At 43.3% G+C, this 12060-nt stretch overlaps 1 protein-coding gene across 6 annotated transcripts in view; it reads left to right on the forward strand.

The window, feature by feature from the left end:
• Positions 1-12060, forward strand: part of cd247 (CD247 molecule) — a 151317-nt gene that overhangs the window by 127971 nt on the left and 11286 nt on the right. For all 6 annotated transcript variants that reach the window (XM_072585320.1, XM_072585314.1, XM_072585319.1 and 3 more), the window contains one exon: positions 11008-11097. In XM_072585320.1, the coding sequence (XP_072441421.1) occupies positions 11008-11097 (90 nt within the window). The remainder of the gene's footprint in view (positions 1-11007; positions 11098-12060) is intronic.

Raw genomic sequence — 12060 nt, forward strand, 5'->3', positions numbered from 1 at the left:
TGTCCTTCTCAATTCACTATAACAGTACTCTTCATAGCTTTAAAACATTCTGTTGAATCACCACTTCTCCAATATGTGTTCTGATATAGGGGAACATCTTCCACACTTATGACGTACCTGTTTCCCACTGGAGCTGTTCTGAGTCATACAAGCATTTTGGTATTAATCAGTGTTAACTGAAGTAATTCTGTGATTTGGACTTATATCCACTAAGTGAATTGTGGCTGACCAAACTGATTTCACTTCCTTTTGGTTAGCTGGATGGCTGATATAGGTTTCTGTATTAACACTTAATAGTGTCCAAGCCAATTTGTTGACAAGTTCATTCAGTTCTAACCTGTCATGGTGATCTGAATCACACTGGAAACAATCCAACCCTAAAGAGTCTCTGACTCGACTGTTAATGTGGAAAGTAGTTACATAGTGGACAAGACACTGCTAGATAAGCAGGTTCTACTCTCAAGTGGCATCTTGAACAGTATCTTCACTGTACATATGGTGTGTGTCCATTCATCAGAACATTGGCACAGCGCATTCCCCATTGAATGCTGGTTCTGACAGGTAAATATCAGGAGCTGAGATAGTAACTGAAATCTCTGTACAACCAATGACTGTTGGCACCTCAGTATTTGAGCAAACATCTTCATTTTAAGCCCTGGGTAAAACCAGCCAGGAAGATTGTCTCAATCATCTGTGTTCCTGACATGTATTGCATATTGGTAAATGAACACCAATAGATCAATTCTTTTGTCGCAGTTATACTCTAGGGTCTCTGTTCAGAATAGAGACTATGAAATAAATGTTTCTTTTACCTTTCTTTATCATACAATATAACAGGATAGTTGGTGATCAGGAGATAAAATACTAAGATAAAGCATTTTTTCATATTAGGCAATAATCAACAAATTATATGCATACAGCACCTTTAAATAAGTACAACATCCTGATGGTACACAGGTGTGGGAATCCTATCATGGGCATGACATACTCAAAGTTTTAACGTTCATGTCAGAGTGTTCTGCCTGAATAAAATTTACTTAGAGATAGTTTAAGTCTTTAAGGATTCTTCTATCGCTGGGAGACAATGGGAATTTAACCTCAAAACCTTGGGGATGTCAGGGGAGATCACCTGTTGCATTCCTGCTGAGGAAGCTGGCTCTGGAAAGATATGGTTTCACCGTGATTGGTACACAGGAGCTGTGAGTCAGGAGGATTTTTACCATTCCCTGTTTGCCCACCTGGCACCTGTGTTGGAGCTTCAGAAACTACTTGTTGCTGTGGTGGCAAACTGCTGGGTACAGCTGGTGTTGTCATTCACATCAATTGTCAGCTCGGCCTTGGAGTACAGGTTCATAGCTCCTGGAAAGTGGAGCCGCAGATAGATAGGATAATGAAGAAGGTGTTTGGTATGCTTTCCTTTATTGGTCAGAACTTTGAGTATAGGAGTTGGGAGGTCATGTTGCGGCTGTACAAGACATTGGTAGGCCACTTTTGGATATTGCATGCAATATGGTCTCCTTCCTATCAGAAGGATGTTGTGAAACTTGAAAGGGTTCAGAAAAGATTTACAAGGATATTGCCAGGGTTGGAGGATTTGAGCTATAGTAGAGGCTGAATAGACTGGGACTGTTTTCCCTGGAGCATTGGAGGCTGAGGGATAACCTTATAGAGGTTTATAAAATCATGAGGGACATGGATAGGGTAAATAGACAAGATCTTTTCCCTAGAGTGGGGGAGTCCAGAACTAGAGGGCATAGGTCTAGGGTGAGAAGGGAAAGATATAAAAGAGACCTAAGGGGCAACTTTTTCACGCAGAGGGTAGTACGTGTATGGAATGAGTTGCCAGAGGAAGTGGTGGAGGCTGGTACAATTCCAACATTTAAAAGGCATCTGGATAGGTATATGAATAGGAAGGGGTTAGAGGGATTGGGGCCAAGTGCTGGAAAATGGGACTAGATTAGGTTGGGATATCTGGTCAGCCTGGACAAGTTGGACTAAAAGGTCTGTTTCCGTGCTGTACATCTCCATAACTCTATGACTCAATGGTGCTGAGGACTTCTCTGTCTCTGTTAAGGTGTTGAGGTGCAGATGGTCAAGAGCATCAAGTCTGTAGGAGTGATAATCACTGACAATCCATCCTGGTCCACACAGGTTGACATGATGGTCAAGAAAGCACACTAACATCTCTGTAGCCTTAGGAGGCTAAGGAAATTCAGCATGTCTGGAAAAATTCTTATCAATGTTTATAGATGCACCATAGAAAGTATCCTACTCAGATGCATCACACTGCAAGAAACCACAAGAGTTGTGAACCCATCCCAGACCACCACGCAAACCAACCTTCCATTCCAAACCTGACTTCATCGGGAGTTCCCGGTGACTCAGAAAAGAAACCAACATAATCAAAGACTCCTCCCACCTTGGTTATACTACCTTCCTCTCTCTTCTGTTTGGCAAATGATATAAAAGTTTGAATATACCTATGAACAGATTCAAGAACAGCTTCTTCCCTGCTGTTATCAGACTATTGAATGGACCTCTCAAATATTAATTCTGATCTCTCACTATCTCTCTGTGTACCTTCTTTGTGGCTGTAACACTGTAGTCTGCATTCTTTTTTGCTACACTGATGCACTTTGCATGGTTCGACCTGCCTGAATAGTACGCAAAACAACACATTTCACTCTATCTTGGTACATGTGACAACAATAAATCAAACATTTTTAAGTCTGAGCTTTGGGCACCTTGCAGACTATTTCCCCATATTGCATGCCTTTGAGAATGTGGCCATCTTCCATCCTGCACATATGCCCAAGCTAGTGAAACCAACTTGATCAGTGCCAGTGTGTTTGGCAGGCTTGCCCTAGTTAGGACTGCTTCATTGGTAATTTGTGTTTCTGTGAGTGCCAGGATATCATGCAGATATCATAGTTGGAGAATATTGAGATTGTTCTTTTGATAGGTCTAGATTATCCAGGCTTTCCAGTTGCACACCAATGTGCTGAGGACATAGAACTTGTAGTTAAATATCAGAATGTTCTCACGGGGGAGGGGGCCAGCAGGAGGTCATTGTCCACATTGGAACCAACGATATAGGAAGGGAAAAGGTTGAGATTCTGAAGGGAGATTACAGAGAGTTAGGCAGAAATTTAAAAAGGAGGTCCTCAAGGATAGTAATATCTGGATTACTCCCGGTGCTACGAGCTAGTGAGGGCAGGAATAGGAGGATAGAGCAGATGAATGCATGGCTGAGGAGCTGGTGTATGGGAGAAGGATTCACATTTTTGGATCATTGGAATCTCTTTTGGGGTCAAAGTGACCTGTACAAGAAGGATGGATTGCACCTAAATTGGAAGGGGACTAATATACTGGCAGGGAGATTTGCTACAACTGCTCGGGAGGATTTAAGCTAGTGAGGTTGGGGGATGGGGGGAGGATGTGGGGGTGTGTGGGGGTGGGACCCAGGGAGATAGTGAGGAAAGAGATCAATCTGAGACTGGTACAGTTGAGAACAGAAGCGAGTCAAACAGTCAGGGCAGGTAGGGACAAGGTAGGACTAATAAATTAAACTGCAATTATTTCAATGCAAGGGGCCTAACAGGGAAGGCAGATGAACTCAGGGTACGGTTAGGAACATGGGACTGGGATATCATAGCAATTACAGAAACATGGCTCAGGGATGGCAGGACTGGCAGCTTAATGTTCCAGGATACAAATGCTACAGGAAGGATAGAAAGGGAGGCAAGAGAGGAGGGGGAGTGGCATTTTTGATAAGGGATAGCATTACAGCTGTGCTGAGGGAGGATATTCCCGGAAATACATCAAGGGAAGTTATTTGGGTGGAACTGAGAATTAAGAAAGGGATGATCACCTTATTGGGATTGTATTATAGACCGCCCAATAGTCAGAGGGAAATTGAGAAAAAAACTTGTAAGGAGATCTCAGCTCTCTGTTAAGAATAATAGGGTAGTTATGGTAGGGGATTTTAACTTTCCAAACATCAACTGGAACTGCCATAGTGTTAAAGATTTAGATGGAGAGGAATTTCTTAAGTGTGTCCAAGATAATTTTCTGATTCAGTTCGTGGATGTACCTACTAGAGAAGGTGCAAACCTTGACCAACCCTTGGGAAATAAGGCAGGGCAGGTGACTGAGGTGTCAGTGGGGGAGCACTTTGGGGCCAGCGACCATAATTCTATTCGTTTTAAAATAGTGATGGAAAAGGATAGACCTGATCTAAAAGTTGAAGTTCTAAACTGGAGAAAGACCAATTTTGACGGTATTAAGCAAGAACTTTCGAAAGCTGATTAGAGGCAGATGTTCACTGGTAAAGGGACGGCTGGAAAATGGGAAGCCTTCAGAAATGAGATAACAAGAATCCAGAGAAAGTATATTCCTGTCAGGGTGAAAGGGAAGGCTGGTAGGTATAGGGAATGCTGGATGACTAAAGAAATTGAGGGTTTGGTTAAGAAAAAGAAGGAAGCATATGTCAGGTATGTCGTGCTCCCGTGAGGAGGTTGAGCAATTCATCAACTTCACCAACACATTCCACCCTGACCTTAAATTTACTGAACCATCTCTGACACCTCCCTCCCCTTCCTCGACCTCTCCATCTCCATTAATGATGACCGACTTGACACCGACATTTTTTACAAACCCACCGACTCCCACAGCTACCTGGATTACCTCTTCCCACCCTATCTCCTGCAAAAATGCCATCCCGTATTCCCAATTCCTCCGCCTCCGCCGGATCTGCTCCCAGGAGGACCAGTTCCACCACAGAACACACCAGATGGCCTCCTTCTTTCGAGACTGCAATTTCCCTTCCCATGTGGTTAAAGATGCCCTCCAACACATCTCGTACACATCCCGCATCTCCGCCCTCAGACCCCACCCCTCCAACTGTAACAAGGACAGAATGCCCCTGGTGCTCACCTTTTACCCTAACAATCTTTGCATAAACCAAATCATCCGCCGACATTTCCGCCACATCCAAACAGACCCCACCACCAGGGATATATTACCCTCCCCACCCCTTTCCGCCTTCCGCAAAGGCCGTTCCCTCCGTGACTACCTGGTCAGGTCCACGCCCCCCCTACAATCCACCCTCCTTTCCTAGCACCTTCCCCTGCCACCGCAGGAATTGCGAAACCTGTGCCCACACCTCCTCCCTCACCTCTATCCAAGGCTCTAAAGGAGCCTTCCACATCCATCAAAGTTTTACCTGCACATCCACCAATATCATTTATTGTATCCATTGCTCCTGATGCAGTCTCCTCTACATTGGGGAGACTGGGCGCCTCCTAGCAGAGCGCTTTAGGGAACATCTCCGGGACACCCGCACCAATCAACCGCACCGCCCTGTGGCCCAACATTTCAACTCCCCCTCCCACTCTGCCGAGGACATGGAGGTCCTGGGCCTCCTTCACCGCCACTCCCTCACCACCAGACGCCTGGAGGAAGAACGCCTTATCTTCCGCCTCGGAACACTTCAACCTCAGGGCATCAATGTGGACTTCAACAGTTTCCTGATTTCCCCTTCCCCCACCTCACCCCAGTTGCAAACTTCCAGCTCAGCACATGACTTGTCCTACCTGCCTTCTTTTCCACCTATCCACTCCAAACTCCCCCCCCAACCTATCATCTTCATCCCCTCCACCACTCACCTATTGTACTCTATGCTACTTTCTCCCCACTCCCACCCTCCTCTCACTTATCTCTCCACCCTTCAGGCTCTCTGCCTTTATTCCTGATGAAGGGCTTTTGCCCAAAACGTCGATTTTACTGCTCCTTGGAATGCTGCCTGAACTGCTGGGATCTTCCAGCACCACTAATCCAGAATCTGGTTTCCAGCATCTGCAGTCATTGTTTTTACCTATTTGTCAGGTATAGACAGGATAGATCGAGTGAATCCTTAGAAGAGTATAAAGAAAGTAGGAGTATACTTAAGAGGGAAACCAAGAGGGCAAAAAGGGGACGTGAGATAGCTTTGGCAAATAGAATTAAGGAGAATCCAAAGGGTTTTTACAAATATATTAAGGACAAAAGGGTAACTAGGGAGAGAATAGGGCCCCTCAAAGATCAGCAAGGCAGCCTTTGTGTGGAGCCACAGAAAATGGGGGAGATACTAAATGAATATTTTGCATCAGTATTTACTGTGGAAAAGGATATGGAAGATATAGACTGTAGGGAAATAGATGGTGACATCTTGCAAAATGTCCAGATTACAGAGGAAGAAGTGCTGGATGTCTTGAAATGGTTAAAAGTGGATAAATCCCCAGGACCTGATCAGATGTACCCTAGAACTCTGTGGGAAGCGAGGGAAGTGATTGCTGGGCCTCTTGCTGAAATATTTGTATCATCGATAGTCACAGGTGAGGTGCCGGAAGACTGGAGGTTGGCAAACATGGTGCCACTGTTTAAGAAGGGCGGTAGAGACAAGCCAGGGAACTATAGACTGGTGAGACTAACCTTGTTGGTGGGCAAGTTGTTGGAGGGAATCCTGAGGGACAGGATGTACATGTATTTGGAAAGGCAAGGACTGATTAGGGATAGTCAACATGGCTTTGTGCATGGGAAATCATGTCTCACAAACTTGATTGAGTTTTTTTAAGAAGTAACAAAGAAGATTGATGAGGGCAGAGCAGTAAATGTGATCTATATGGACTTCAGTAAGGTGTTCGACAAGGTTCACCATGGGAGACTCATTAGCAAGGTTAGATCTCATGGAATACAGGGAGAACTAGCCATTTGGATACAGAACTGGCTCAAAGGTAGAAGTCAGAGGGTGATGGTGGTGGAGGGTTGTTTTTCAGACTGGAGGCCTGTGACCAGTGGAGTGCCACAAGGATCGGTGCTGGGCCCTCTACTTTTTGTCATTTACATAAATGATTTGGATGTGAGCATAAGAGGTACAGTTAGTAAGTTTGCAGATGACACCAAAATTGGAGGTGTAGTGGTCAGCGAAGAGGGTTACATCACATTACAGTAGGATCTGGACTAGATGGGCCAATGGGCTGAGAAGTGGCAGATGGAGTTTAATTCAGATAAATGTGAGGTGCTGCATTTTGGGAAAGCAAATCTTAGCAGGACTTAGACACTTAATGTAAGATCCTAGAGAGTGTTGCTGAACAAAGAGACCTTGGAGTGCAGGTTCATAGCTCCCTGAAAGTGGAGTCGCAGGTAGATAGGATAGTGAAGAAGGCGTTTGGTATGCTTTCCTTTATGGACAGTGTATTGAGTACAGGAGTTGGGAGGTCATGTTGCGGCTGTACAGGACATTGGTTAGGAATACTGCATGCAATTCTGGTCTCCTTCCTATTGGAACGATGTTGTAAAACTCGAAAGGGTTCAGAAAAGATTTACAAGGACGTTGCCAGGGTTGGAGGATCTGAGGTACAGGGGGAGGCTGAACAGGCTGGGGCTGTTTTTCCTGGAGCATCAGAGACTGAGGGGTGACCTTATAGAGGTTTACAAAATTATGAGGGACATGGATAGGGTAAATAGGCAAAATCTTTTCCCTGGGGTCAGGGAATCCAGAACTAGAGGGCATAGGTTTAGGGTGAGAGGGGAAAGATATAAAAGGGACCTAAGGGGCAACTTTTTCACACAGAGGGTGGTACGTGTATGGAATGAGCTGCCAGAGGATGTGGTGGAGGCTGGTACAATTGCAACATTTAAGAGGCATTTGGATGGGTGTATGAATAGGAAGGGTTTGGATGGATATGGGCTGGGTGTTGGCAGGTGGGACTAGATTGGGTTGGGATATCTGGTCGGCATGGACGGGTTGGACTGAAGGGTCTGTTTCCACACTGTACATCTTTATGACTCCATGACTTTATCTTGATTGTTCACATCAGTTTGTTGTTACCATATGGCTGTTTAAATAGTCAGCCCACACTGGTAACTATCATTCCAATGCATGTACTAAGAACTTCAACTATAGGGAGGTTGTCTAGCCATTGATCCAAGGCAGTAGAATTAACTAAATATTTTCAAAAGTGTGTGGTTGAGTCTGATCACTGATAGAGGTGCAATGTTATGTCCTAGAACTTGTTTTCTTGGACACTGATGGCATATGTGAACGCAACACAGGAAAGGCACCTTGAGCCTTGGCAACAGCTCCTGTGTCTGGGCAATGGGTGCAGCTCCATCCACATAGAGAAGTGCTCAGATCGTCACATACTGCATATTTGACTTTGTTTTCAGTCTTGATAGATTCAGGAAGTTTCCATCTCATAGGTTTGGATCAGGCAGTAGAACAGTGAGGGTATAAAAATAGCAGGGACTACAACATAGCCCTCATTCATTCCATTCTTGATCACAAATCTGTCAGGAGGAAGAGCTAGATAAATGTTGCTGTTCAGGTTACCAGGGAAGGACCAGCAATTTTCTCTAATATCCAGTTGAGCCCTGACCAATTCACGGTGAGATTGATAAAATCAAAATTAAGTGGTCTTTGTTGTTCTGTTTCTGCCTCTTGAAGCTGACCGAGGTGGTTCTGGCTGCTATGGATCTACCTACTCTGGAAGCATATTATGCGTCAAGTATCTCATGCAAATCATTACAGCTTTCTTAGCACAACGTTAGCCAATACTTTTCTGGTGATGCTGAGGAGTGAGATGCTGTGGTAGTTACTCAAATCTCTTCAATTGCCTTTGTTCTTGTGTAACCAGATGCTTGTGTCAGACACATGGTGTGGGTACAGCTTTTTCTCCAGCAGAGGAGGAGGAGGAGATATAGCAGCAGAGAAGCTTTTCATATTTGAGCAGCTCAACTGGTAGGCCATCTTTTTTCCGACATGTCCTTTCTGCCACGGGGGTCAGTAGCCTGTTTGACGGTCGCATCTAATCCCGCAAACTTCTCTGAGATAATTAGGGATGGGCGATCTATACAGACCTATCCAGCAACACTGATACCCCATGAAAGAAGTTCAAAAGATGTAACTTGCTGACATCTGGATGGCTATGTTGGTTGCATGAGATTGAAATGTACTTTCAGTACAGGAGACAGGTTGGAAGTCAGGTGAGCTGCATTTTTACTAGACTGGAATAACTTCTGCATGCTTGGTCTTAAAAACCCTCTGAGAATTTCTGACACTTGTCATCTGTTTTACATGGAATATTGAGGTGTGACAAGTCATTGTATTTGGACTTGCATATTTTCCTTGGTTGTACCTTGCCCCTGTTAGTGATGAGTGTGTGACCAGTATCACTCTGCACTGTCATAGATACATAGTTGCATGGAATGCTGGACAGCTCTCACTGTCTGGTGTTTATCAGGTCAGCTTCATGCCAGTGCCCAGAGCCTGTGCTGATCTTGGCCCTGGAAAAAAGTATTAGGAACTCACAGACCACAGCATTTTGATTGTTGCTGTCTATTTTTTTTTGTATTTTACCAATACCATGATGACTGACACATATTTGACAAAAGAAAATCCCCTGATCTAACTCCTGCATTAAAGTCCCCCAAGGGAAGTCACCTTTTTTCCATATCGCCGATGTTCCAGAATAGCATCCTGACTCACAGAGAAGTGACCTTTGTTTTGAGCGCTGGATACAAGGTTGCTCCATAAGTGCTCACGAAGAGATAGAAGGTGATCAGAGGTCACAAAAAGCATCTCAATTATCAAACTTTTTTTGACATTGAAACCCACTCCATGTTCACAGGTGTTCAGTGGAACTTTTGCCATGCCAGTGGATAATTGGGGATATAATGTGCCTCACATATTATTCTTTTGTTGGCCAATCTAGTCTCTTTGAGAACATCAATTTCAATTTGTACTTTTGTTGCTCATGGTAGATCAGTGCTGTCTTTTCAATTTTGTCTGTTGACTGAAAGTCCTCATTCCAAGGCACACATACGTGCAGCTCCAGTCATCATGCTAGAGGATCTACACGTCTTGTTTGAGGGGTTGCCATTTGCTATCTGCTTGTTGAAATATGATCTAACCCTCAAATAATCATTTGGGAAGGCAGATGTTTGTGGGTTAGTATCATATTGACTGGTGTTTGCAGGGGCTGACAAATAGAATGCCAATGCTATTATCAGAGACAATCTCCCATACATCAACCAGGCTGGGCTATAAATTACTATCTCAAGTGTTGTCGTTCAGCACCATCCCACTTAGACAAGGTTAACGATGAAGTGTCCTATTTGTTTTGGCTGCGTAGTCATGGCAGGATCTGGGCAGCATCTGCATCTCCCTCTTGGCCAAATGGATTAAATCCAGGGCAAGGGCAGAAGCTTTTTCTTCTTGAACCCATTCCATTGTAAGGAGGTGCATGTTTGAATCAATCACCAGCTGTCAGTATGATTCCACTCCCGTGGTTCTGACTTTTCTGAGGCAGGAGCACAAGGCAGTGGCTACTATTGATCCCATAGTTCAGACTTATTGAGGGACAGCACGGGTATCCACCAAGGTTCCTCCAAGATCCTTTGCAGGTCAACCTCAGGCCAAATGATGACTAGATGAAATGTAGGCACTTCGCAAACAGGCACTTTGCGGTTCTTGGTGATGCAGAGGCAACGTATTGACAAGACAGAACTTCCACACTTGGTCTTCCCAGTAAGTTAGACAGTGCCAATGGATCAATCAATCAATTAATCAACACATAACAGCACACAGTGCAAATCTCTGACTTTCGGAGATCCCAACAATCATCTGAAAAGCAAGGATTGGAATAACTTTACGCCAGTCTTCTGACAAAAGCTTTTCTGCAGGAGATTTAAGTGATCTGGCGAATATTTTGAATATCATGTTTGACACAACATTAGTATTAGAAGTCAACATCTTACAGTCTTTGGTCACTTTGAAAACATACCTTAAGATTTATTTAACTTTCTCAGCTGACTACTTCAGTCTTTTATTAATTTAAAATAATCAACAGAGTAACATGATACTAAGGATAATATTTAAATGGTTAACGTGATGATCTGAACCTCTGAGAAAATAGATTATATTTGAGGTATTTGTCAGAGTAATCAGAGCTTCTATTATTTTTGCAGCCCTTGCAGAAGAGAGATCAAGATCCATATTCCCAACTTGGCTTTAACAAAAGGAACCAGGACACAGAGGCTGGATTTGGAACAAAACATGTATTTTGCTTTTATTTATATTTTAACAAATAAGAACCAATTCCAAAGGCAGACAAAGGACTATTTTATAACAGGAAATTCAGAATGAATCTTTTAAATGTTGAGATTGCAATTTCTGAGATGCTTAGGCTAATCTGCAATTGTTATTTACATAAGACTATGGCAGTACTGCAGACGTCCAGTGGTGCTGTTCCTTCCACCGAACTTGAACCCCAGGCTGGAGTCCCACCCCAGGACTTGATGGCCACAAAGCATTATAACATGATCAAACAGGTTGTGTATCTGTCTGAAAATCCTTCTCACTCAAGTTAACGGCAAGCAGTAAGAGCAAGAAACATTTCTGCCAGGTGATGGAAAGGAATTTAAGAACCTCTACCCATCACTGTCCATAGATCCAGACTACAACCTATGTTTGAAAATGAACTGTAACCCCATCACCACCACAAATACTAATTGGGAGACAGGAGTGCATGAGTGTACAATGTTCTGCAAGTGAAATTACATTACATTGCACAGCTAGTTATTTAGTGAGTTGTAAATGTTCAATATTTTCAAAATAACTCAAGTGCATTATTTCCATGAACTTTCAAAATGTTATTGGAAAATATTTATTTTCACTTTTTATGGCCGTATAGCGGTGTTTCTTTAAAGGGGCCCATGAGCTGAGAATGTTTGTGTATCTGGAACCCTCTTCTCATTCACAAGTGATTCAGTTTAAAAACAACAGTAGTAAATCTTTACATTTAAACAAAATAAAGGTTACTTTATTGCAAAACTGCTACTGCAGTTATTTAAGTAGGATGGATAATGTAATGAATTTTATGTAAAACAAAGACTAGAAGCATGCAAGGATAAAAAGATACTTATGAAGTTGCAAGTAAGATACAACCTACAATCATATTCAACCAAAAATAGCAAATTGTTTGAAATGTTTACCAGTTGAAACATGCAAGTCCAGCAATT

This window comes from Chiloscyllium punctatum, chromosome 15 (assembly GCF_047496795.1).
Source record: "Chiloscyllium punctatum isolate Juve2018m chromosome 15, sChiPun1.3, whole genome shotgun sequence".
Taxonomy (NCBI): domain Eukaryota; kingdom Metazoa; phylum Chordata; class Chondrichthyes; order Orectolobiformes; family Hemiscylliidae; genus Chiloscyllium; species Chiloscyllium punctatum.